Source organism: Hoplias malabaricus, chromosome 5 (genome assembly GCF_029633855.1).
Source record: "Hoplias malabaricus isolate fHopMal1 chromosome 5, fHopMal1.hap1, whole genome shotgun sequence".
Taxonomy (NCBI): Eukaryota; Metazoa; Chordata; class Actinopteri; order Characiformes; family Erythrinidae; genus Hoplias; species Hoplias malabaricus.
This window is the reverse complement of record NC_089804.1, coordinates 46,269,353-46,296,855: the sequence shown is the minus strand read 5'-3', so window position 1 is coordinate 46,296,855 and position 27,503 is coordinate 46,269,353. Positions and strand designations below refer to the sequence as shown.

At 38.3% G+C, this 27,503-nt stretch overlaps 1 protein-coding gene across 2 annotated transcripts in view; it reads left to right on the top strand.

The window, feature by feature from the left end:
* Positions 1-27,503, top strand: part of arhgap4b (Rho GTPase activating protein 4b) — a 39,866-nt gene that overhangs the window by 9,155 nt on the left and 3,208 nt on the right. Inside the window, exons 2-23 of one of the 2 annotated variants that reach the window (XM_066670629.1) lie at positions 934-1,328; positions 3,482-3,613; positions 3,982-4,153; positions 5,087-5,249; positions 5,349-5,411; positions 7,745-7,918; positions 8,062-8,190; positions 9,777-9,998; positions 11,803-11,904; positions 13,508-13,693; positions 13,841-13,925; positions 15,720-15,747; positions 20,530-20,557; positions 21,252-21,312; positions 21,562-21,639; positions 22,162-22,290; positions 23,180-23,285; positions 24,092-24,319; positions 24,832-24,887; positions 25,216-25,387; positions 26,620-26,718; positions 26,827-27,024. In XM_066670629.1, coding sequence (XP_066526726.1) covers positions 3,547-3,613; positions 3,982-4,153; positions 5,087-5,249; positions 5,349-5,411; positions 7,745-7,918; positions 8,062-8,190; positions 9,777-9,998; positions 11,803-11,904; positions 13,508-13,693; positions 13,841-13,925; positions 15,720-15,747; positions 20,530-20,557; positions 21,252-21,312; positions 21,562-21,639; positions 22,162-22,290; positions 23,180-23,285; positions 24,092-24,319; positions 24,832-24,887; positions 25,216-25,387; positions 26,620-26,718; positions 26,827-27,024 — 2,546 coding nt within the window. In that variant the 5' untranslated portion in view covers positions 934-1,328; positions 3,482-3,546. Of the gene's footprint in view, positions 1-933; positions 1,329-3,481; positions 3,614-3,981; positions 4,154-5,086; positions 5,250-5,348; positions 5,412-7,744; positions 7,919-8,061; positions 8,191-9,776; positions 9,999-11,802; positions 11,905-13,507; positions 13,694-13,840; positions 13,926-15,719; positions 15,748-16,182; positions 16,280-20,529; positions 20,558-21,251; positions 21,313-21,561; positions 21,640-22,161; positions 22,291-23,179; positions 23,286-24,091; positions 24,320-24,831; positions 24,888-25,215; positions 25,388-26,619; positions 26,719-26,826; positions 27,025-27,503 lie in introns of both variants that reach the window. The other variant, XM_066670628.1, reaches the window with a different exon arrangement.

Genomic DNA, 27,503 nt, shown 5'->3' with positions numbered 1-27,503 from the left:
AGCAGCACTAAACAGTTTATTAAACCGCAGTAGTAGTGTTAGTAGTAGTTAGTAGTAGTAGTGTAGTGTTTATATATGAATCAACTGATTTCTCTCTTGTTTATCTCCTGCATTGTGAAATCGCTGTTTATTTTAAAGATTACTGTTGTGTGTATACTTCTGTGAGGTGAGCACGTTGGAGAAAAGAGAAGGAGCAGAGAATTTTTTTGTTTGTTTAATTAATAATGTTCATTAAAATGTAATGAACATGTGTACTACTTATTATCGCCATAAAAATAACCAGAAAAATCAAAAAGGACTGTATCTGTTTCAAATTATTATTATTTTTTTCACTTTAAAATAAAAAATAAATATGTAACCTGTATTAAAAATGAATGAATCTGAATCTATTTTAGTATTTAAATAATCCAACTCTTTTCAGTCAAATCCACTATAATAAAACACTTTAATCTCCAGCTGTAATAAATAATAAAATTAAAGTTTATGGCTCCGCCTTTAAGGTGCAGGAGCCATCAGGAGCTAACAGGAGAGGCGTTTAGTGACAGCAATCAACCAGGAAATCCATCATAGAGTAGACTGTCCCATTTCAGTTTGGCCTTCAAATGACACTCAACAGCCTTCGAAATGACAGACCACCGTAGACTGCGCACTTCAAAGGATGCAGCCCCTAAATTGAGACACACCTTGTGATTCTAGTTCCTGAATCTTTGGTCAGGCCATTAGGTGTCAGTGTAAAGATTGTTTTCATAACATGAGAAGACTCATTGGAGTAAATGCATGATTGCTCCTGTAGGTACGTGTTCTGTGTCTTTTGATGTGACCTCATTGTTGTCTAGGTGAATTTTATGAGATATATATTTAATTCTTCCTTTCAATGTTTCTCTCTCTCTCTCTCTCTCTCTCTCTCTCTCTCTCTTTTTCTTTCTCTTTCAGGCGAGGACAATCACATTCATCCCTTTGCTCAGGACCCAGATGAAGAAACTGGCAAGCCCCCCTGCTCTGTTTTTAAGATTGAAATTATAAGAGCTCACAGGGGGCAGATTTCATCCTAAAGGCAGAGAACCAGCTCTAACTGCAGCTCAGCTTGACTCAAATCTTGACTCAAACACAAACACACGTCTCTGTTCCCCTTCTGCTGAGGGTACAGAAGGTCAAGGGGTAGAGACGGAGTGGTCAGCCAGTGCACTCCCACTGGAGAGACTGCAGCTAGCCTACGAACAAGAGATACAGAAAGAGTGAGACAGGAAAAGAAAGCCATCACATCTCACGGTGACACTGTGGATCCCTCTCCACTGTGTAGAGGAGCTGCATTTGCTTTGAAAATAAAGGTACGTGCAGTTTAAAGGAAAAGAATGGTATGCTGGAGAAACCGATCATATTACTTTATATGTATATTCATATACGGTCAAGTGTATATGGTAGGCACACCCTAGTTAAACGAACAGTAGGTAAGATTTGGGTGTTTTGCTCCTTGGTCTCCACTGAGTGTAATTCATATTTACAGCACTTTGCTGAAATCAGTGGAGAGGGAGTGGGGGTGGTGGGGTTACATAGTGCAGTTTCTGCAATGCTGAGCCCAGAGTAGCAACGACTGTGGCTCTAGTGGCTGTCAGTTAAAGCTGTAATTTTAAGGCATAAATATTACATAGTGTTTCTTAAATTAAACGTTTTTTTGAAGTGAAATTAAATAGAAATATTGTACTAGATGTCTACTGCAGAATTAACCATAGCCTGAGCAAAAGTATATTACAGATATGAGCAAATATGTTATTTGTGGGTTTATTTTTTATTTTGGTTTGTTTTTTTTCTCTTTGCTTGTTTTTTCACCCCCCACTTCCATATTTAATCTGTTCTTTGACTAGATACAGTAGAATGTGTGCCTTAGAATTTATAAAATCCACAATACATGTCTTTTAAACAGTGGTGCACAAACCTTTGCATACAAATATATAATGTTTTCAAACCACAAAGCTAAGAAATGTTGGCACATTTGTATATTCACTTATATAAACTGTAAGCTGTGATTATACTTATATTTGTTTTGATTTGCTTTTGATTTGTTTAAATGCATTATTTCATAATTAAATCATTAATATACTGTTTTCAGTTGTTAAGCCTGCAACATAAACTGACAGTTGGGGCAGGAGCATGTTTTCCATTGTATTTCATCTACTTTCCTTTTCCAGAAAACACAGTATGCATTATTTCCATAAACAGTCTGAAACGTTGACTTGTCAGACCACAACACTTATTTCCTCTGTGCATCACTCGGTTTTTTACATTACCTGAACCCCAGAGAGCTTGGTGCAGTTTCTGAATGTTGTCCTATTGCTTTATATGAGTCGAGTATGGTATTTTACATTTGTGAGTACAACAATCTGTTTATTGACATTTTATGGTGAAGGTATTCCAGGGTCCATACAGTAGTGTCTGTGAGACTGAAGGTCATCAGAGTTCAGTTTACATCTGCAGTGCCCTTTACGCACAGACATGGCCTTCAAATGTACACTGTAAAAGGTGGAATCCCTCTACTTCTCATAAGCACTCAACTCAAACTGCTGGATTATTCACTGACACTTGTTTTGACGTGTGAGCCTGGAATCTGTTTTTTGAACATCTCACAATGCTCCTGGCACTTGTCTTAATCTTTTAGGACATTTTGCCGGTATCAATTTTAGAATGAGTGTACACATACAGTAAACAATGAAGCTGATAAGGCAACACAATATGTACCTTTCCTTTGAATTATTTTCATTGAAATACAAGTCAAAGTAGATACATTTTACTGATTCCTGTATTCTGCACCCCCTCCAGGGTGTGTCCTTGCCTTGCGCTCAGTGATTCCGGGTAGGCTCCAGACCCACCACGACGCTGAATTGGATAAGCGGTTACTGACAATGAATGAATGAATGAATTAATTAATGATTCCTGTATTCATTTAGATTTCACATATTATCCCTTTTTTTTTATTTTATTTTTTTTTGAATGAAAGATTTTTCATTTCATATTTTCTGAATCTGCAGATGCTTTATATTGTGCACGTCCATCATACTGGCAATGTGTTTTGAAAAAGACCTTGTTTGTTGCTCTATTTCACTAGTTTAGAGTTACAAACTAACTCATCGGATGATTTAGGTTTGTGTTCCCCTGTGCTAATTTCTCACATCAGTGTTGCTGCTGAATTAAGACTGACCACCACCCAAAAATATCAAACCAAAAGCAGCGACTCCACTGTACCTAATATATCCTGCATGACCAAAGATCGTTGCCACCTGTCATTCAACATTTCTTCTGACAGAAATATTATTGTTGGATTATCTATTGTTTGCTGTATTAACAGCCTCTCTGCAGAAACTGATCAGTTATAAATAGGGTAGAGGATGACGGGCAAAGTGTGTATCCACAGGCGAGTGGATGAGGTAGGTGTTGCTAATAATTAACAAAGTTGATTAACTTATGTTATCATATATATTTTACACAGAACAGACGTAGGTGGTTGAAGTCAAAGGGGACTCTTCAGGACCACCCTACTGCTCTTGCGAGACCATGACATCACATGGGAAGCTGAGGAAGGAAAAGGGGAGTCTGGCAGAGTATGAGACGCAGATCAAAGGTAAAAAGCAGGTCATGCAACAGTCTCGCTTTTTACTCTGTCTGGGCTTAACTCCTGCTTACTCACCCTCTCTCTCAGACATGGCTAGGCTTAAGTTATGAGGTCTGTGTTTGTCCTGTACATCCAGGCTGCATGGCGTTAGTCTCTCTCTTGCATGTGATCCGAGCTGTGTGGATGTATTTATAGCTGCATTAGTGACGCTGTCTCCCCTCATCCAATCCACCACTGCCTCGGGCTATGTGTAGTCGGGGAGAAAGAGAGAGAAGTGTGGAGAGGCAAAGTGGTCAGTTTGTGTGCTTTCTATGCCTGACTCTCTCTCTCTCTCTCTCTCTCTCTCTCTCTCGTGGTTTCTCTCCCCCCTTCCTCAGAGGTGCGCAGTCAGCTGTCAGAGCAACTGAAGGTGTTGGATGCGCAACTGGAGCAGAAGACACAGCAGCTGCAGGATCTAAGTGATTATCTGCGCAGACGAGGCGAGATTGAGGCAGAATATGCACGCTCTCTGGAGAAGCTCAGTGAGAGGTTTACCCTCAAGACCAAGAAGTAAATGATCCTTATAATAACATTTCATTATTGCTATTGCAACTTACAATTTTAATCATTTTAAACTCCTCACTACCCTGAGGTAGGAGGTTAAGACTATACAGTATGGAACAGTTTCCCTGGCATGTATTAAAGCAACCCTAGGTAAGATGTTGTATTTGATATATTTTTGTTCCTGGGTGCCCCCTACAGTTGCAGAGTGTAATTCACTTTTCCAACACTGTCCTGAAATAAAGGGGGGGTGGGAGGGACGGACAGGTATTTTTCTGCCCATCTCCAAATGTTACATAGGGCAGTTTCTGCAGTGCTGAGCCTGAATGAGCAATGACAGAGGCTCTGTTCTCCCTATTACAGTTCAGTGAAGCATCACAATCATTTTAAGGTGCAAATACTACCTAGTGTTCCTTTAAGCTTAGTCTGTGATTACATTTTAAAACTAAAACGAAATCTTTTAAATCTATGCACATCTTTATGGGTCCAGATTAAAGGTGTTTTTCTTCCCTTAGCTAGAGTAACAGCTTCTAATCTCTTGGATGTTTGATATGTCACATGTTAGAACATATTCTGTGAGGATGTATCCCAGAGTACACCCCTTTGCTTAATGCATGGCCTTGAGCATTGTAAGCTTCGGTTCATGTGCAGTTGCTCCAGAGCATCTGATTTTACTGAGAGTGCTTTACTTATGAACATTCTCCAAGCTGCGTGTACACAGTTAAAGTCCTGGGTTTGGTTCAAAGGTTTTAAATGTACAGTTTAGAAGATGTTTTAATACTTTCAGACACATTATGTACTATTATTAATATATAAAAGGATGCAGTCTCAATGTGCTTCACAGCACCTTTGTGAAACCTTTGGGTAGATTTGTCCTATTGAAATTAAAATCTAGGAGCACAGTATGTCATGGTGAGGGTCTTCCTTTCCTACCCCTCTCAGGAAGGAGCAGTCGGAGCAGTCTGTAGGGCAGTGTTGGTCTGTGCTGCTGACCCAAACTAAACAAGAGAGTCGAGACCACAGTTCTCTCAGTGAATTGTGCAGCACCACCCTCACCCAGCGCCTGTCTCACTGCATTGAGGACACACACCGTCTTGCCAAGAAGGTACACACACACACACACACTCACACAACATGCTCACTCACAAATACAGATGGTTAGGCCTCTCTTGTGTGTGTCTGTCTGACTGTTTGTGCGTTCTAGAGTAAGGAGGTGGGTCTTCAGATGCAAGATGAGCTCCTAAAGGTCACCTTGGAGCTGCAGACGGTGAGTGTGACTCTGCAGAATCACTAAGCTATCAACAACAGTGCCATTTATAAATGCAGAGAAAATACAGAGCGGTTGGCAGGTGTTAAATTAGTGTAAAAACATACTACACTGATATTCAGATGTTTGAAATAATTTATGTTTAAAATTAGTGTTACGTTTTTATTCAGTCGTACATTACACGGTGTAGATACCAAGGTGTTTCAAGTTTTTGGAAACAATGTTAAGTTACAAACGATGACCTGTATGGTGATCTGGAGTGCTTATCAATTCAAAACCTATTAAATAAAACATTCCAGTCAGTTTTTGGTCTGCCTAAATCAGAAATGATGAGATAAATCTAATCATTCTGATTTTGTGCTGCATCCCACTTGGAGTGTAGGCTCTTCAGAACTCTCCCGTCTTCTTGTCTTAATCTCTCCAGTCACACTGCTGGACCCACATTTATATATGAGAATGTAAAGATGCCTTTAAATGGAAAAAACAGGCACAATGAGTGCAAAGAACGATGCGTACTAAACATGACAGAAATGAGAGCAGAGAAGAAAGATTACAAAGTGAAAATGGCTAGAACAACCTGAGCTGTCCCTCCTCGCTCCTCACCCCTGGGTCCTTGCTCTTCACTGAACTGATTTGTGGCTCATTTTCTTTTAAAGGAACAGGTTCAGAGACTGTGTTGTAAAATTGGAAATTTATTTATTATTCAATGTGCTATGAGTCTTCTGTAGTGCAGCATTATGTTCTTCAGCCGGCTGACTTCACTATAATTTATTATTTTGATGTTTTAATTCATTAGTGTTCCCTCACTGCATTACACAGCATGTCTACCACAAATGCATCATACAACCAATGAATCCTGTCTTGGTCTCGGGTAATGTTGGGCTAGGAAATTGATCTCAAGAACCAGCCGAGTACAAGGCCTTTGTCTGAGGCTTTTGGGAAAAAAAAAAAAAGATTGCCATTCAATGCCAAAAAATATATTAAAATAAAATAAAATAGTACTTTCTCCACATAAAAAAAATATGCACTGGAACTAGATGTATGTACATTTTTACAGTTTTCTACAAATGTTTTAAAACCATTGAGGTTAAATTGTACTAGTATCATAAAAAATCACTGTATTCATAACTACAGTATGTATGGGCTAGTCAGGAAAAAGTGCAACACTGTGAAGAAACAAGAAAAGCAAATACTCATTTATGCATGCTCATGGACCCTCTGAGGACTTTAGTGCCTAGGCCTGGGTCGGTGCCCTGGGACAGGGCCTTCTGACCCTCCCTGACAACTTGTTGTTCTGTGTATGTCTTCACCCTTGAATGGGCACAGAACTGCTTGATTGTCACAAGTGGCTAGTCTCAGGACTCTTGTGGCTTTAATGGGTTGTGTGTGTGATGGGTAGTGGTGGTGGGGAGGGATATAGAGCTGTGAGCAGCACTGATAGTATGTCCTCTCATGTAAGCTTGTCAAGAGAAATATACATTTGAAACCCTTCTAAATATTTATAAATAAAAAGTATTAAAGTTTGATATTTAGTGTGTTTACATTTTGCCGTTATTACAACATCCAGGCTTGCTTTTAGTTTGAAAAGAAATATGCAGGAATAACTTTCTACACATAAACACTTACAACATCTTAGAAGTTAATTCCATTTTCTGATTCAAGTAACAATTTTCAATGTTTTTACATGATACTGAGGCCTGGTGTCTGTAGATAGTCCATTGTCCTGTGATTTAGTTTTTAACCCTCTGGGGCTTAAGGACGTTTTCTCAATTGTTGCACATATTCTTAAATTCACATTTGCAGCTTTATCTCCATATGTTTCTAAATAGTTGATATGAGTCTGAATAATTTGATATGAAACACATGGAGATGAAGTGAATTTAAAATTTACAAAAATTGAGAAAACGTCCTTAGACCCCAGAGGGTTAACGTCTGCTTCCTTTTCTCAGTTATGACTTCTTGACAGCCATGTCTGAGGATGTGCTCAGATCTGCAGCAATAGTGAAACACGATTTTCTCATTTCTCTCAAAAGTGAAATAACAGAAGTTCTGCTTAGTGATAGCAATGGTGACAGTTTTGGTCGACCAACCAATTCTGGCTGTTATGGATCTTTTTTTTGTTTGTTTTAAAACTTTACTCTCTTATTTATTATTACTTAAATATTTTTAAATGATTTTGATCTTTCTCCTTCTTAATGAAAGTGGGGTACATCTGATCTTTCATATGTACATCTGAATAACATTTATGTTATACACTTTGACTATGAAAGTACTTGTCTAGACAAAAAGCTACAAATTTAAGAGACAGATGTCATTATTGATGTTCACTGCAGGCTTTAAAGACCTATCACCAGTATCACACTGAGTGTCTTGCTGCTGAGGGCAAGCTCAAAGAAGCCACACGGCTGGAAGAGAAACAGACTGGCAAGGGAGTTGACCTAGGTCTGGGCCAGTCAGCCGGCCAGAGGCGCAGCTCTGCGAGAAAGATGGAGAGACTGATGGAAAAGGTAAAGCTGACGGTTTTCTTCAGATGGTAATGTGGTTTTGTGCTTTGTCTGAACCTGGCACAGGAAGGTGTAAGTGCAGCGATCACTAACCCAGCATTTCCTGTTTTTGTGTGTGTGTGTGTGTGTGCACGTGTCTTGCACAGAGGCAGGGGAAAGTACAGGAGACTCAGCTGAAATGTACTAAAGCTCGCAACGACTACCTGCTTAACCTCGCAGCAGCCAATGCTGCCATGAACAAGTACTATCTGGAGGATATCTGCACTCTGATTGATGTGAGTGCCTTTCACCACAAAAACCCTCCAGTCTACTCCCTGTATGACACATGTTTTTGGTTCCCTTTTCTGACCATTTTAGCTCAGTTCCCTCTAGTATTCTCTGGTCATAGGGTATGCTTCCATGTTTTGTGTGGTAAATATCTAGGACTGTCCACCTACTTTGACAGTTACTTGCCAGACATTCAAAGAACTTACTCTGGTAGAGTGGAAATTGAAGTTAAAATTAGATTAGTTAGATTTTAAGGTTGGAATATGGAGGAAGCTTTCCCTGATTGGATATTAATTTGTCCTTGGCAACAGGCTCTCTTCATCTGCTCTTCATTCTTTATTCTCTATATTTAGTCACTTTCTGTTTTTTTTTTGTCTGTAGAATTAATATGATATAATGTAAGAGAATATTGGGATCCTAAAGGGCTTTAAGGGAATGGCTCAGAAATGTTGTTAAAGTAATTGGAAGTAACCCTGTAGGAATCTCACTTCCAAAAATCGGTGTCTGCAGCCTTGGATCACAAGTCTGGCGGTTAATGCTGTGTCAAACTGAATGCAGATTTGCAAAGCATTTCAAACGACGTGCTGACAATTAGATTCATTCGATTTACCCCTTATGCCAAATGTAGTCAGTGAGTTAAGAGATAAAAAGGCTTTACAGAATAAAGTTTGCTTTATTCATTTATAGCTGCAGCTGCAAGGCTAATGTAGCTAACAAGTGCTGGAAGAGTATACTCCAGCCGTTAATATTATGCTACCTGCATTTCTAATCGCACAGCTGCCTCAAACCATTTCTCATGACATTGTAATGTACTGCTATATTTAAAAATGGACATATGATTGTGGCCTAACCAAAACAGTACTAGCAGCTATCCTGAAGGCTTAGTTTTGTGTCTGCTATTGTCTATTTTTATAAATAGCACTATGTTAGAAACCACATAAGAAAGTCTCTTTAAATTTTTTTTAACAAATTGAAACAGATTGAAACATGTGTGATCAATACCACATCGCATTCTAGTGCTAGTATTAAGCTTTTTTAAAATGGTTAGGCTTTGCATTCCAAAATTCAACCTAGCACACCACAGCTTTTTTTACTTTGAGGTAAAGAGGGTAATTATGTAAACAGTAACAATTATATGTTGTTTTCTGTCTAATGCAGTAAATTTGTTTAAGGGGCATTTCTTTAAAGGAGCATTATCAACCACCAAAAAAAAAATTCTCTGTAGTGTGATAGTGAAACAAAATGCTTTATAGTTCCCATAAATCATAGAGCAGGCCTTCCCACATGTCTAAATCAGCGCAGTGCAGAATCTCTGAAACATCCAGGGCACTAAGGAAGATTGCCATGGGCACTTCAGATAGGTCCAAGACTTGGCTTAATCTATATCTGGGAATCTACCACTAATATCCCAGACAGGGGTTAAACATAGTTATGTGAATTGAGAGAATCTCACTTGAAAATTATGTCTAGCCCTGGACTAGGGTTAATCCATTTTGGAGAATGCAGCCCTTAGGGTTTTTTTTTTTTTTATAGTATTAAGTCCAGTATTTCATCCTATTTCTTCTTTGTTTTCTCTCCTTGATGTTGCTTACAGTGCACAGATCTTGGCTATCACCTGTCAGTGACAAGGGTAATGCGTGGTTACCTGTCCAACAAGAACCGGGCTCAGCAGAATCTGAAGAATGGATTACAACAGCTGGAAGGATCAGTCAGTGGACTGGACCAGGGTCAGGACCGTGATTCCCTGCTTCAGGCCCACAATGCCGTATTTTGTCTGCCCTTCCGCTTCCAGCACCAGCCACATGAGGGAGATCAGGTAACCACAGTTCCCTCAAAGAGAACTCAGTAGAGAGAAGCACACTTAAATTTAAGATGTACTTAAATCAGACAAATTCGGAAAATGGATATACAAAATGTGGCCTGGGCTAAAGTTATAGGATATTTTATTTTTTAATATATTTGAAACTTGTATTATATTTCATCAGAAAATATACTTTTACTGTAACAGCACATAATATTCTGCATTCCTTCCATTCTGATATGAAAAATATTTAAAATAAATAAATACACAATGAAGCAGGAACAAAAAATAAAGGAGCAATAAGAAAATGAGAGATTATATTTTGTACATATGTGGTAGACATATGCACATACGTGCAACAAAAGGCTTAGAATAGTGTGTCATATATTGGTTGAATAAGAGCAGTAAGACTTTTAAATTGTTCTTCTGAAAAATAATCCACAAACTTTAAATCTAGTAAACACTAATAAAGTGTCACATTACGGCTAATCACACAGTTGAACAGATGGTTCGTTTGTCAGTGGGGGTTTTAATTCTGATGGCTTGTGCATAAAAGCTATTTCTGAGTCTTGTTGTTCTTGAGATCTTGCACAGAGCAGTTCCCAAAGCAGTCTGTGTTGCTGCAGGTGAGAATGCTCATGATGGTACCCCAGTAGGAGTTGCTAAGCATTTTACTTGGGATTCAATATTTTGTCAGCCTTCTCAGGATGTACAAACATTGCAAAGACTTCTTCACCAGGTGAGACGCTGATACGGATGCCAAAGAATTTGAGGGTGCTTAACCTTTCCACCTTGGCCTTCCCAGGCTTCCTTGGATCAACAGTCATTTCTGTGATGGCTACTTCAGAATCGTCCACCTGTTCCTCTGAAAGCCAAGCTACTGTAAAAAGTCCAATGATACCTAAGTTTCAGCTCCCTGACAGAATGCATGATATTTTCTCCTAGTGTTTCCTGATATTTGATTGAATCCATCTTGCCCTCCACACACTGCAGGTTTTCAGTGGCAGAGGAAGCAAAGCAGCCCCAAGAGCATCACAGAGCCACACCATGCTTCACTGCGAAGGTGGCAGGGTGTTCTTTTCAGCTTATGCTTCATTCGTCCTCCTCCAGACATACCGCTAATCCCCAGGCCCAAACGTTACAGTTTTGATTAATTGTTCCACAGAACAGAATGTCAAATTGTCTGTGGCTTATTAATATAGTTCTGAGTATACTGGAGATGAGTTTTCTTGTGCTTTGTATCGGTATGTTTATAAAAATGTGCTAATAAATCAAATTTTCTATACTATTCTATATTTTCTATTGAATCATTAGGATTCATATTTATCATAACATCTAGAAAACATTGTGAAATAAAATGTGGAATGTTTAGTCGATGATTAGAAACAGCATTTTGATCCATGACAAATGGATTGAATGTGGCTCTATTACTTCAGAAAAGTCAGTACCAGTCTTCAATGCTGGATGGATTTTTACCTATCTATGCGATGCGTAGTAGTGAGCATGAATCTCTCGACTTGTTGAGTGTTTTTATGTGGAGTTTATACAAACAGTTCATGTCCAATAGATCATTAGTGTCAACAATGTGTGCTCACTAAATCTAGCTTATCTTACATTAAAGTAGGTAAATTTTAAGGGATGCCTACAACTTTTAAACATACTATGTAGCGTATAGTGTATAGACATATTCTAATCTGATTAACTGAGAAATTGGTGCAGTTGGTCCTCCTGTAGATGTTGTCATTATACTGACCTGTGTAGAGATTCTGTGTTGTTGGTCGGATCTTTTCAGATTTGTGTGTTTGTGTTTTTGTGGCAGATGTGTGAGGTGAGTGCAGACTGTCAGGTGAGGTATGAGATGGAGACGAGATTCCAGCAGCTGCAGTCCAGGCTGGCCGCTGTTACCCTGGAAACAGAGGAGGTACATGCAAAACTGCCTTAACACCTATTTTTTCACATCACACACTCTCAGTGTTGAGCTAGTGGATCCCGTTTTATTGTATAAAAGCCTATGATAATGAAACTGCAGTGGAACAAATCAATTAAAAAAATTCCAAATTTTCCAGTACATTAGCATGGTCATATATTAATTATAAATATACCCTAAAAACTTCATTCATTCATTGTCTGTAACCCCTTATACAGTTCAGGGTCGAGGTGGAGTGTGTTTTTGGAGCGTGGGCAGAAACCCATGCAGACACAGGCAGAAAACAAACCCACAGCCCCAGGACACCTATTTTTTGTAAACTAACAACTGTAAAGTATTGCTGTGTTATGATAAAATATACAATTTCTGCTAAAAAAAAAATGTAAACTGTCCCATAACATGAGTATGATGACACGTAAATAAGTCAGGCAATTTTACTGCCCCCTAAAAATGCCCTCTGCTCATAAATATGAGATGCACAGGACTAGAGTGAGGGAGTATTTTGTGACTGTTTTCGGTTTATTTATTATTATTATTATTTTTTTTTTTTTGTCTACATATCGTTTCTCCTGTTTTGGAGCATTTTTCAAAGTTGAACTAACAGTAGAGTTAACCAAAATCAGAGGGGTACAGTTACCCTTTTAAGTTTTACTGTATCATTAAAGTCAGAAAATGGGAAAAATTCCACATGTGAAACTACCCAAACATGCCAGAATTCTTAAAAAGAAAATGTAATATATAAGTAAAATTTGAACTGCATTATAAACAATAGAAAGTGAGACAGCAGCCATTAGGGCTGGACGATATTGGAAAAACCTGGCATTGCAATTTTTTTCTGTGATATTTACACATGTCACTAACAACAACTAGCAACAAACATGGTGTATCCAAGATTGGAGTGAAATAATATATACTGGGAATATATTATCTGCCTCTGGTGTGTATTCCATGGAATATAAGAACAGTGAAAATTTTAATTGTGTAAAGCAGCAAAAAATGTATATGCAGTTATGTAGCTTTATACAATTATTTAAATTAAAAAGCAAGTGTGGTCATAGCTGTTTAGTGTTGCAGTGCTTTGAAAAATGTTGTTTACATAGTCAGAGCGACCGTCTCTTTTGGCTTCTCTCTGCTTTTCTTGCCATTGCCTCCACTCCACTATTGTGCATGTGATAATGATGCTGACACAATGCATTGTTCAGTCCTTGTAACCATGAAGATTATTAGGGTGCCTCTAATTGTCATATAAGAGCTTGAGTCAGTAATTAGATGTGTTGTTTTCATGGGTGGAGCTACAACTACAGTATCTAATGAGTAATGCTAAATTTCAGACATTATTGACTGGGTGAGTTTAGTATCAGTCTCTGATAGAAATGCATTTACATGAATGATAGGATATTGGTAGGATTTGTTGTTGTTTTATTATAATATGTTAATAAATTCGTATCAGTGTTTTATGTTTCTCAACTGCTGTTTTGTCTAAGGCAGTATTACATTATAAAGATATGGTCAAAGGTACACATGATTTTTTTTTTATGTCGCAGATTAGAGATGATATTTATCCCACACACTTCTCTCATTTTTATATTACTCACAGGTCAGTAAAACACTCAAGGCGACTCATACAGCTCTACTGGACAGTATCTCTGATGATGACTGCAACCCAGCACCTGACATCTCAGCCACAATTTCATTGGACATTACAGGTGATGGCCCCTGCACCAAACAAAGCCTGGCCAAGCGCAGAGCCAACCAACAGGAGACAGAGACCTACTATTTTACTGTAAGTCCTTTGACTGTTGGATGATTGTTATCATTATATATGCTGGTTTTATCACAGCACAGAATGAAGATATCAGAGGTCTAGTAGAATGTAAGGATGTCATGTCAAGCTCATTTTATATGATTTTTCGTTTCTTTTTTTTTTCAGAAAGTGAAAGAGTATCTGAATGGCAGCTCACTCATCTCCAAACTTCAGGCCAAACATGACCTGTTGAAAGACGCCATACAGAAAGGTATGCATAATTAGGAGATTAGAAGAGTGAAATCTTCTCATATGTTTAAGTCTGTGCTTTAGAGCTTAAAACAGACATTAAACATAATACACATCTATCTTTAGAAGATGCTGAAAATGTAGTTTATGATTTCATAACTTATAGATAAGTCTATTGTGACATTGTACTGACTGATTGCTTTGCTGACTTTCTAAATCACCGCCAACTCATTCAAAATGCAGCAGCAAATTAACCAGAAACAAATGTAAATGGATTTCCTGTTAAGTTCTAAGGTCTTGATTACGGCATTTAAAGATCACAATTGCCTGAATCCAGCATATCTTACTGATCTGTTGAAGAATTATTTTCTGTCCAGACCACTTTGCTCAGTGGGAGCAGGCTTACTGCAGACTCGTAAACGCTCACAGTCCCATGTTTGGAGGGTGATTTTCTTGTATAACTTCTAAAGTTTGCAAAAGCAAGATTAGTAATAATGCAAGTTTTTTTTCTATTGAGGTTTAAATACATATATATTTAGGCTAGCTTATGCGTTAAAGCAGTGGTTGCCAACCTTTTTAAATGTGAGAGCACCTTTCGAAATCTGTACAAATAAAAGATCTACAGGCATAATGCCAGGCTTAAGCTAGTTTAAATAACAAAGCTGTATATGTCCCCATAGCCTCAATGTAAAATAACATAAAATTAAACTGTTTACTTACTTCATTAATGTACAGCCGAGTGTTGGCTGTGGTGGGACTGCTACCTATCAGTATCTATCCTACAGCAGCTCTGTGCATGCTCAGACCCACACTTTTGAATGTTTTCATGTGTTTTCATGGTAAATCTGTTTTGCTTGAGTGCATTATACAATCTTAGCTTACTGTTATTTGTTTCAGTGTTCCAAAACTGTACATGCTGAATCAAATGTGCAAAAATCAGTGATACATTTATAAACAATTTATCATTGGAATTACCTTTTATTACCTTATTTTCCCCTCATACAGGAATTAGGCTGTGCATATCTCCTGCTGTTGGTAGCATTTTCTGATATTTAAGCCTATACAAAAATATCAACTATTTTATTTAGGTGGCCTTCAACAAGGTAGCTCAACTTGACAGAATACTGGGTTATAGTGTGACTCTAGCTTGTGTTTATTATTTTTTGTCCAGATGAAATTGTGATCTTTTAACTCCCGTTTTGAAACCAAAACCATGAGTGCTGCCGCCATGTTGGCTCAGACAGGGCAGACACAGTACAAAGCAGCAGCGCTGGTCAGGGATGCGAATTTGTATGTCATAATTTGTGGACACAAACCCTGTTTGACCGTGGCTTTGTAAGTCCCTGCTTAACCACATAGTGATGGCGGATACAGAATGCTGCAGCTATAGTAACTTAAACGCGATAACTGAAGCAGCCATGAAATATCGAGATTGACCTGGTTGGCATTAAAGTATTGTGGATTATTTTCTCCAGTGTCTGCTGCAATTTTCACAAAATAAATGCATCCAGTAATAAACCAGTATTTTAAATTGACAGTTAGTGTTTCCTTCTTAAAAGTGTTGAGATTTCCAAAGATGTTGTGTTAGTAGCAGATTTAAAAGATGTGATTATGCCTCATGTCTCAAAGGAAGCTTGTGCTGACCTTGTGTTTTAAGACAATTGTGTGAAAAGAAGAAAGAAGAGATAATGGGTCATTTTTAACCCTTGTCTGCTGTGTGGAGGGTATTGGTACCCAGTACACTAAACCCTTTAGAACATAATCATGGGTCATATTAAAATGTAACTAAACCTCATTCTGCATTCCTCTCTTCCAGCTGAAGCAGTTGACAGTGACCCCTCCAGGTACAGCTCGCTTTTCATCTGTCTGTCTGTCTGTGTGTATGATGTTCACACATGGGTGTGTGTATACAAACCTGGTAATATTCCAGCCAACATCTGCTGGCATTGGCCTCCTGGGGCTCAGTGTGTGTTTAGAGGATCTGGAGCAGATTTAGATGTGGCGTTTCACTCTCAGTTTCAGAACAGAACTCATGACAAGGAAATGAACACCTCAGGATTTCACAAGGAACTAAAGAAAAATGATGAATGTATTTTAAAGAATAATTTATATGGAGCATCACACCTGTGTGCATGTCACTGTGAGTAAATGTTGCAAGTGTGTGGGATTTGTGCAGGAGTGTGTGTGCGCGCGTGTGTATAAAGATGGTGTGCATGATTTGCATGTGTGTACTGATTGCCATAGTGTCACAGTGGAGTGCCGGTGTATGTATTTCCCAGAATGCAGCCTGGTAGGGCAGTGCGTGTGCGGAAAGCCAGGCCTTGCTCCCAGTACCACCACAAACTCTTCACTGGAGACATGCTCTCCTTCATCCAGGTACAGCCCCCTGTGCTCCACAGCCTTCAGCTGTGTCAGCCATGCCTTCCTGCCACGTTTACGCTGTGTTTCCGTAGCGTTCCTCATTCCTTCAGCTTCTGCACTGCAAAAAAAACTCCAACATTTTAACAACTGAAATCGTTTTAAATGCAGGCAAGATATTCAGAACTACCTAGAACATCTCGTTATGAGATTCTTAAATACGATTTTGCAACATTCTTCTAGATTTGGAAATTCAGTATATCTATGTATGCTGAAGTTATAATAATCTATATATGTCTTAGTGCTTTGTAAATTATACAGGAATAAGGCTGGGCAACCTTAGGTAACCTTAGGTACAAAAGGTAATGAATGATATAATAAAAAAGAAAACATGTTTTTGTTCATTTTCAAAAATATACAGACAGAAAGACAAACAGACACCGTGTAAAAATATCTGTGATTAAATCTACTTCTAATCTTTAAACGTTAAATAAACATTTTAGATATGTTGCCTGCAGTTAAGATGTTTTTTGCAGTGCATTGTTTCAGATTCCTCATCATCGCCTCTCCTGTGGTCATTGCTTGATGTGTGTGGCTGAAGGACCCTAGTGTTTGGCTTTACTTTGCTGCTATTAACATTCCATTTCTTTCCGAGCCCTCCCTGCTTCACTAGAGTGACATGCATTAGTGCCTGAATACTGCTGTGTATTCAGAAATGGAAAAAAAGGCAAATAGAGCCAGCTCCTGGACATTTAAGTCAGCAAATGCACCTCAATAAAGTTGTGATGAGTATGTGCAGGAGTGTGTGTAACCATTTTCTGATCATTTTATTTCAGTTTGCTCACACATAATATAAATCATATTTCTGGTTTACTCCAATTGTGCAGTAATCCAAGCTGAAATAGTTCCCGCTGAGTTAATATGCTTTCTATTTGCATGGCTGCATTATTGCATAAAGTATGTGAAGCGATATGTCATGCTATATTTGTTCCACGAGACCATACAGAATGGCTGTTGTTTTGATACAAACATGTTTTTTGTTCTCTGTGTTAGCTTCATGTAACAGAAATGTGTGTGTGTGTGTGTGTGTGTGTGTGTGTGTGTGTGTGTGTGTGTGTGTGTGTGTGTGTGTGTGAGAGAGAGAGAGAGAGATAGAGAGAGAGAATTGTGTGGCCATGTAATTTATGTGTTGTAGGCAATGCAAACTTGAAAAATATCTGAAAACATCTTAAATCTAGTCAACGTCTAGTATTTATAACTGAGACTGAGTAATTAAACTAGCCCTATTATATAACTAGCCTTTTAAGTTATTTTATTTAGAGAACATGTATTTTTATAATGACATTTCGTTTTGCATTCAAATCTGCGTTGCTTTCTGATAGTAGTCAAATTATCTGCCAGTATATATTTAGTTTATCTAGTGAAAAGGACTCATAACAGGAAAAAAAGCAGTTTGAATATCTTGAGAACCTTAGAGCCTTATAATATATCTCAGAGTGAGAAATAGAAGATATATTGACTAGATTTAAGTTGATTTGACGTGCTTATCTGTGCATTTATGTCGTGTCTTAAAATGACCTCTCATGACTAACAAGGCCTTTCCCTCGTGCTGCTCTGTGAAGAAATGTGGCACCACAGTACCGTCATTACTGCTGTAGTTACACAACTCTCTGTCCTTATTCATCTCCAGTCCATCCCTCCTCCTCAGTGCCACTGTGTTATTATAGTGCCCTCTGCTTACCAAGCTTTTCTGCATTTGTATCTTAAAACAAGCTTGCCCTTATACATGCTAGTCACAAAACACCCAAAATACTTGTAATACCACTGTTTCCTTTTCAATATGCTAAACACAGAATGTGCTAGAATAGTCATGAGAAGATGGTCTTTCATTCCCAAACATGCTTATCACAATAAATGCTAAAATGCTTTTTGAAGATTGTCACCCACAAAATATTTAAAAATACTATTAACTGTATGTTGTTTCATTCTGCTGATTATAAAACGTATGAAATACCTAAGATTAATAGTTTTAAGCATTTTATTTGAAAAAAACAAACAGTAAAATAACCCCGAATTTCCTGTAAACATAGTATTCACAACACGTGCAAAATGCTCCTCATTGTTTGCTCCTTGTGTCCTAAAATATACATCTATGTAGGTATTCACAATACATAATAAAATACTCCTGTCAACATGCTGTTTCATTTTGAACATGCTAATTCTAAATAATCAGAAAATATCTTTGACCATGCTAATCGCAAAGCATGCAGAAATACTCCCAATAACATGGCATTTCCTTTTGAACATACTGATCATAAAACATGCTAAAATACACGCTTCTTATAACATGTTGTTATTCATTATGATGCTGTTAACTTATTTAAATATCCCAAATAATGTGCCATTTCTCTTTGGACATGCTAATCTTGCTGTTTTGCACTGCCTTTGAGCATATGACTTACAAAATAAGCAAAAAATACTCTAATAACATGACATTGGAGTATGCTCATCACAAGACATGCTAAAATATTCCTGACAACATGAAGTTTCCTTTTGAGATTACATATCTACTGCATCTGTCTGTCTTTAATGTGCTTTTGGGCGTAGTCAACTAATGCAGACTCTCATCTTTGGTCAGGAATTTGCACAGCTGCACTCTCCATTTGTTAAAAGTCTTGGCTTTTACTAGAAAAGAGGTTTGAGTGTTTTTTTTGCGCCATGTTAAATGAAGCGAATCTCACAGCACATGGCTCTCTCTCGCTCACTATGCTTTTTTTCCCAACTGTGGTGCCCTGGCTGACTCTGGCACAACATGCATGTCCTCCGCAATGATCTGAAAATAAACAAACGTTTGGAGTCTTTGGGAATCTTTTCCAAAACCTGGGGAAGAGTCTAAGAGTTATAGTACATACAAAATAATGGTGCAATGTTATATTTCAACCTTGATACTGCACAGGGCAATATAGGACATGCATAGTTTTATGTCCTCAGTAGCTTTGCAGTTCTTTAGGAGCATCGCATTTTGAGCCTCTGGGAGTCAGGGCCCCGACTCAGCCTAGTGCAACTGCCATCTGGCCCTCGCTTCTTCAGCATAGCTTTCTGTTTACTGCCCCTGCTTCTTTTTATTTGAATTCAGCTCTCTTGTCCTCTGTATTTAAGCAGTGGTTCAGTCAGGAATCGAGTGTACACAATTTGTTCTGGAGTTGGGACAACTCATTGATTTTCAACCATGGAATTTATCACAAATTTCTTTCCATTTTGGGGAAAAAAGCACTGCATGAAGGTCCACTGTCTGCTTGTAATTAAAAGCTTATTGGTCATGGGTTGTTTTCTCAGAGTTCAATTTTACAAGCTCACAGATTATGAGAGTCCAATGTGTTTGAGGAAAATGTAGAAGAAGAAGAAATGGATTGAGACACAGACACAGTAACTGCTTTTTTGCTTAAAATGTGAAGAGAATGAATAAACTACATAATGAAATCATTCGTTTAAAAGATTAGGTTGAATTTGTGCCTAAAATCAACAAAGCAATATTTTTAGATATATTTTTAATCAGAATTTTTTTTTATTAAACTATGGCTTTAATAACTCACTGCTAATAGTAGCAGAAGTGAAAATCTTAGTCTGTGTAATAGGCCTGGCCTGTTGCTTATCTTAAGTGGACAGTAATACATGGGAGATGCATTCTTGTTACACCACGGAGGACCTGTATAATGCAGCCAGAACCACAGAGCTGTTTGCTAACGAGTTCTGTCTCTTAAGTGAGATATCAGTGTGGACAGCCTCTTGCCTCGAAAATGCACACTTTTTCTGGCTGAGTGGATGGAAATTAAATTAATGTAGCAAAACAAGAATAAGTTTGCTTCAAGCCATGCTTCCAGTGTATTGCAGTGGACATTTAAGCTGTGGTGACCTCTTTGCTTTTGCAATTATAATACTCCTTCCTACTAAAAGACCAAATGTACAACCTTTCTCTGATGCCTTTCACCTGACCTATTGATTCTCTGTCTTTTTTTCCCCTCTCCCCTCCATTTACCCTTTTCTCTTTGCTTTATTTCTTGTGGTTTCCTTCCTGTTGCTTTGTTTGCATTTGCTTTCGGTGGCTCTTTCTGTCTAATGTTTTGCACCTCCTCCTGGCCATGCCATATTTTCTGTTTCTCTCTCTCTCTCTCTCTCTCTCTCTCTCTCTCTCTCTCTCTCTCTCTCTCTCTCTCTCTCTCTCTCTCTCTCTCTCTATCTATCTATCTCTCTCTGCCTGCTGAATGCAGGAGAAGGCGGCGGATGTCTAGGACTCAGGTACTGCCTTGGCACTGTCTGCTCTTTTCCAAACATTGCACCTGCTCTGTGTGTGTACAGCGATGCATGATTGAATATTCTGGTCCTTATTGTGCTCTTAACTACCTTAAAAACCAAATTGGGTCTTTGACAACTTCTACGCACATGCCAATGTTTTGAAAGTAGCATTAACTTTGCACAAATTAACACAAACCTTTTATTGCTTATTAACACAGAACAAATGGGTTAGGTCCAATGTTGGATAATGTCCAGCTAATTTTTAATTTCACTGTCTTAACATTGAATCTATCATTGGGAGATTGCAAGGTCAATCCCTCGTGATGCCACAGCTGTTTGCATCTGGTAATTCAAGAGCACACATTTGGCATCACTCTTTTTGCGTGATAGAATGGCCCTCCCTCTCCCCTGTCTCTCAATAAAATGCTAGCCAATGCAGGCATCGGTTATGTTTATCGAACTGTTCAGTGGCATTGTATCAGCAGGCGTTTGAAAAGAACCAGTGGATGGCTTCACAGGTCTCAGAGAAAGCCATCACTAGCCTTCACCCTTACTGGCATTGACCTAAAATTGGGGTTTAAATTAGGGGAAAAATGAAAGAAAAAAAATATAAATAGTTTAATAAATAGATTTAAAAATAATAAACTGTATTATTAGTATTCATTTCTCATGATCCCTCTTATTTTATTGTTTTCAGAGCTCTGGACAACAGATCCCCCTGGTGGTGGAAAGTTGTATTCGCTTCATCAATCTCCATGGTGAGTCTCCATATCTGTGTAATGTACTTGCTATAATAAACTCAGTTTGTAATGATCTGTTTATATAATATATTGAACTACCTGCACTCAATGCATTGTATTAGAATCACTGTGGTTTCAATGTAGGTGCACCCAAATAGCTGCTTATTGACTCAGTACTGACTTCTTTGAATGGCTGTGAATGTTATGAGTACTTCCATCTGATAAAGAAAGAATCTGTAATTGAAATACCCTGGTTTTCGGTTGTAGGTCTGCATCATGAGGGCATATTCCGAGTGCCAGGCTCTCAGAGTGAAGTCAATAACATCAGAGATGCTTTTGAACGAGGTAAATTAATTTGCTTATTGTGTAACCATTTCACCAGGTTAATGTGTGCTTTAACCAAAAACACTACAGGCCACACCACAGGCCAAAGATATAACTATTAAATGAGCAATCCGTACTTTTTATTAAGAAACAAAGGTAAAACAGATGACCATGCTTTGTTTAAGCATTTTTTTCTCTAATGTTGCTTCTGCCTTCCACTCCTCTGTGTCCCTGTGCTTTTCTATTCAGGTTTTTATGTGTATTGATTGTCTCCTCATTATTCCCTAGCCATGCCCTGCAGCTATGTGTTATCAGTGGTTGTGACTGAGGCCCCAACATGGGGATGGCCATGTTTAAAATAGTTTTAGTATCTCTGATACTTCCAGGGAACAAATTATTTGTAAAATGGCTTCTGTTTAGAATGAAGGAGCATCACTGATGAAAATGACTTAATGCCCCTTTGAACAAACAGATATATCAGAAGTAGTGTGATGAACATGCATGTGCAATCTTCTGTGAACCCCGTGTGTGTGATTCTTTAAGGAGAAGACCCTCTGACTGACAGCGAGTGCGACATAGACTCAGTAGCGGGAGTTCTGAAGCTCTACTTCAGAGGTCTGGAGAAGCCTCTGTTCCCAGAGGAGAGCTTCAATCAGCTTATGGAGTGTGTCCGTAAGATGCCTTTCATTCTCTTTCGTGCGTGTGAGTGAAAAATGCACTCCTGTCCTAATGTGTTGCTGATGGACCTTTTAAAGCTTGGTTGATGATCAATAGAATGATCTGTTTTATTGACTTCAGCGACCGGGATGGGAAATTGCTTGCCATGGAACTGTTGTGGTTTCTGCCAAACAGCTGCCATCAAGCACAAGCAAACAAACTGCAAATGTCAGAATGTCGTATTTAGCCACTACAAAGAAAAGACCAATCCTTCTGGAGCCAGCGTGGCTCAAGATAAAGTGTTGAATGCCGTCATGGTAACCCCAGAATAGACAATGACTTCCACTGATTCATTCATTTCCAAATGATTATTGACCGTATTCTTGAATTACGGTAGCATTTGGAATATTTTGAATTATTTATTGATTATTGATTAATTATTTGAATTATTAATAATATTAATTATTATTACTATCAACAATCGCCGTTCTTTTCTTAATTCATAACTCATACAATATAAAATGAAATTCTATATACTTGGCAGGCACCTGATGATATTTCAAGACGTATTCATCCATCCATCCATTATCTGTAACCGCTTATCCAATTTAGGGTCGCGGGGGGTCCAGAGCCTACCTGGAATCATCGGGCGCAAGGCGGGAATACACCCTGGAGGGGACGCCAGTCCTTCACAGGGCAACACAGACACACACACATTCACTCACACACTCACACCTATGGACACTTTCGAGTCGCCAATCCACCTGCAACGTGTGTTTTTGGACTGTGGGAGGAAACCGGAGCAAGACGTATTCAACAACAAGATATTAAACATTACATCCTTGTTATAATCTTGTCACCTTTTCATCTATGATCTGTGATCTACTCTGTTTTTGTCTGACAGAGATTGAAAACATGACGGAGAGAGCAACTCAGATAAAGACAGTGATCTCCTCCTTTCCCAGACCCATCGTCATAGTGATGCGTTATCTTTTTGCCTTTCTCCATCAGTGAGTAGATCTGGCATTCACCTGTTTGTTAAGTGGATATTTCAATATGGCAACAACTGAAAGTGATGTTACTTATAGGTATGGTGTGTTGTAGCAAAGTAACAGAAAGTGTGTTGAGCTTTCTAGGAGGAAGGATTTAACAGTTTTCATCCATCCAGCTTGGTAGCATTACATATGATTGAGGGAGTGCTGGCAAACCCGTGCAATTGGCTAAAATCCCCCAAAAATTGGGACCTTTAGAGTAATTGGCAGATGTTCTCATGCAGAACTACTTACTGTTCTAATCATATTACCAGTTGATATACTGGGGTGTGTTTATCAGGCTGAAGAATTGAACCCTAGTCTTCCACAAAGAAGTAAAAGTTGTTACCCACCACACTATACCAACCATGAAGGAAATGGGTAAAAATAATAAACAAGAAATTACTACTAAAGAAACCAGTCAAAAACCAGCTAAATCACTAACTAACCAGCTAAAACACTATTAGGAATGATTTATTTCCTATAGGTTGTTGCACATTTATAATAAATCCAGTTACTTGTAATACATGCATGTCATTGCATTTATTGTCATTATACAATGTATACGGAAATATATCTTCTGCCTTTAACCCATCCATGGCTGTGAACACACCCAATAGTGCACTAAATGCAGTGAGCACACATACATTTGGTGTGGAGTCAGAGAGCAAATTCCTCTGTGTGCAAGCACTGTGGCCAATAAAGTGATTCAAATCTGCATGTTACTGTATTGTACATATCTATAATCCATAGGTATGATATACTTTTTGTGTGTGTGTGTGCAGTGTTTCTCAATACAGTGATGAGAACATGATGCAGCCCTATAACCTGGCGGTGTGTTTCGGGCCGAGTCTGTTGCGAGGAGCTGAGTCTGGAGATGCAGTGACCCTGCAGCCTCAAATCAATGCACTTGTCAAAACTTTAATCCTTCAGCACGAAAGCATATTCCCTGGTCCATCCGAGCTTCCAGGACCCATCTATGAGAAATGCATGACCCTGGAGCAGGAATACTGGTGAGACCTTCTGCATTAGCACCTTGTTTTTGTCCATGAAGGGGCTAAATTGTTGTTTTAGTATTTCCCATTTTACTTCTGTATCAATTACAGTGAACTCTATGTTCTATGTTCTATATGAACTGTATGTGGAGTGAATAGAATTAGTGTGATACCACACCCAATTATTGCATAAATTATATAGTCAGCTGTTAAACATGGACATCAACTCCCACAATTCATAGCAAAATCTAATAGTATGTTGCAATATATATGTTTTTGTAAAAGCTGTATTGTAATTCAGTTTAAAATTAGAAATGTTGTTTACAGACTATTAGATATTTTGTCTGTTTTCACACCCAGCAATTTAGCTACTAACTCCACCTTTTGATTGGTTACGTGGTTGTAGCTCAGCACCATTCAATAATTGGTTTGTTACAGGTGGTTAGGAACGCCTGGTTATGAGGGATTAAACACCTGTTGTAATTAACAGGGATTTACACGCTTTAAATATCTCTCTTTGTTGCCTCCAGTGAACCCATAACAGAAGAGGGGGAGGGAGATACAGAACATGTTCCCAGTGAGGATGGTGGGTATTATATAATGTGTGCATACAGAAATCTTACAAAGCATATTAAAATGAATTATTGAAGGGAAAACTTTATAATTTTAGTTATTCATAAAACACAGTAACTATTAACCACCAGTGCATCAAGTCATAAATTCTCATCTCTGTGTTTGTGTATTTTGTGTTGTTTCCTGTATTGTGTGGCCTGTGTGCTCAATGTTGGGTGTGCCATATCTCCCATTTTGTGTGTTCTGGTCGTATGCCATGCCATGTGTGTGTGTGTGTGTGTGTGTGTGCGTGTGTGTGTGTGCATGCGTCTGTGTGTGTGTGTTGGTGTGATGGTGTGCAGAATGGGAGGCTGTGGCTATGTTTGATTATGTTGCACGCTCTCCAGCCGAGCTGTCATTCAAGCAGGGGGACCACGTCCTACTGCACAGCAAGGCCTCCTCTGATTGGTGGAGAGGAGAGGTGGGAGGAGTCAAAGGCCTCATCCCTCACAAGTACATCAGCGTGCCTGAGGGGTGAGAATTTATTTATATCAGAAACTGTTCCAGTATTCAGTATTATAGTTCCTTTATAGATAGATAGATAGATTAAAGTAATTAAGTAAACAAAAATAAATCTACTTTGTGTCACTTTCATTATTATGACAGATGTATAGATAGATAGATATCATATGTCTGTCTACCTATCTGACTATGTAAATATCTACTATATGTCTGGTTTTCAGTCTGTCTATCTATCTGTGTCTATCTGTTTTTTCAGGCTGTGTCTGTCTCTTAATTTACTTGTTTTCTATCCATTTATCATTCTGTCTGTCAATCTATTTTTATGTATGTTAATTAGAACTGTCCTCATTTATGCACATGATTAATCTGGAGGCTTAGTTTGGCCATAACTTCCTCTCGTATTTCACTATTTTTTTACATTTTTGACATTTCAGTGATGCAAACACAGCTTTGCTGTTGTAGAAATCAGAAAGTAGATTACATTTTATTTATGCTAAAATATGCATTTGATCTCATAACTAAATCTCTCTCTCTCTCTCTCTCTCTCTCTCTCTACACCTCTTTTGTTTCACCCATTTATCCAAATTGTTAAATCTGGAATATGGAGGTGTTATTGTTGGAGCCACATCCTACTCTGCAGTAGTGTTACTTTTCTTCATTAAAGCTTCTGTGTCCCAGCTTTGTGTTAGATGCTAAAGCTCTCCATGAAATTTTAACTCAGCAAATTAAGAGATTCCAATTCAAAATTCATCAGAACTACACTGAGATATTACAATAAAGTAAAATAAAAAAAGGTTTACTCTAGCCAATCTTTCATGCATATCACACTAGAATTTGACTTGTTTTTATTGGGATTACTTTTTATTGATTGACACCACTAATATAAATATAACTACATTGCGATAATCTTACATTTATTATGTATTTTGGATATAAACATTCTTTATAAAAAAATTCCATCTCGAAAAAAGTATAAAAATGGGATTAATCACTGTAAATCACAGCAAATTGTGATTTATTTTGTATATATTTCTGTCTCTCTCTTTATCCATCTCCGTATTTCTTACTCCCTTTCTCCCTCTCTATCTTCAATTGTCTATGTAGACAAACCGTGATCACCTGATATATATTATTGCATTTACTCGGTTTTCTACAGTTTTAAACATTTGGTAGATCCACTACCATATGTTTAATACTCAACAAGACTCATTTTTAAAATTCCTTTCTGTGTTGTTGTGGTCCAGAGCGGAGAGAAAGCAGGAGAGAGGGAAGAGAGAGGATGGCCGTGGCGGCAGCACAGGAAATCTAGCAGAGGAGCAACAGCTGGCTGAACACAGCACGCGGTATATAAGATATATATAATACCGTACACATGTGTTTTTTTTTTTGTTTTTTTTTTAAGATTTTGAGATGTATCCACTGTTATCATCTTTCTTCCCACATCAACACAGCATGCGGGTGAACAGTGACAGTGCGTCTCTGCCCGGAAGACAGAGGGCTGGCAGTGCAGGAGGTGGAGGTGGAAGTGTAGGAGTAGGGGGCAGTGGTAGTGGTAGTGGGAGTCCAGTACGAAAATTCACACTCCAGGTTCCTGAAGGACGCCACATCATACCACCCCAGTCACCAAGTGCTGTACGCCAAGTCTCAGGGTAAAACACCAAAGAATTATCACACGTCACTCAGTTTTGTGCTTTTAGAATTTTGGGTCAGTCATCCATAATGCAGAACTGCAGAGATGTACTGTATGCACATTCTAGGGTATGTAATATGGAAGTGCAGCAAGTTTAGGACAGGTTATATGTAATAGTTTGTAATGCTAGATATTTCATATATTTTACCTTATATACAAACCCCATTCCCCAAAAAATGGGACATTCTCTAAATAAGCAATAAAAGCAGAAATCTGTCATTTGTAAACAGCCCATCAAAAAAAATCATTGTTTCTTTAATGAAAACATAATAACGTTGTTAAATAAAAATTATTCAGAAATTGATGCCTGCAAAAGCTGGGACAGAGACATTTACCACTGGGTCACATCACCTTTTCTTTTTTACTGTGCTTTTTAATCATTTGGGATATTAATTTTTGCAGTTGTACAAGTTAAATGTTCCCTGTTCTTGTTGTATA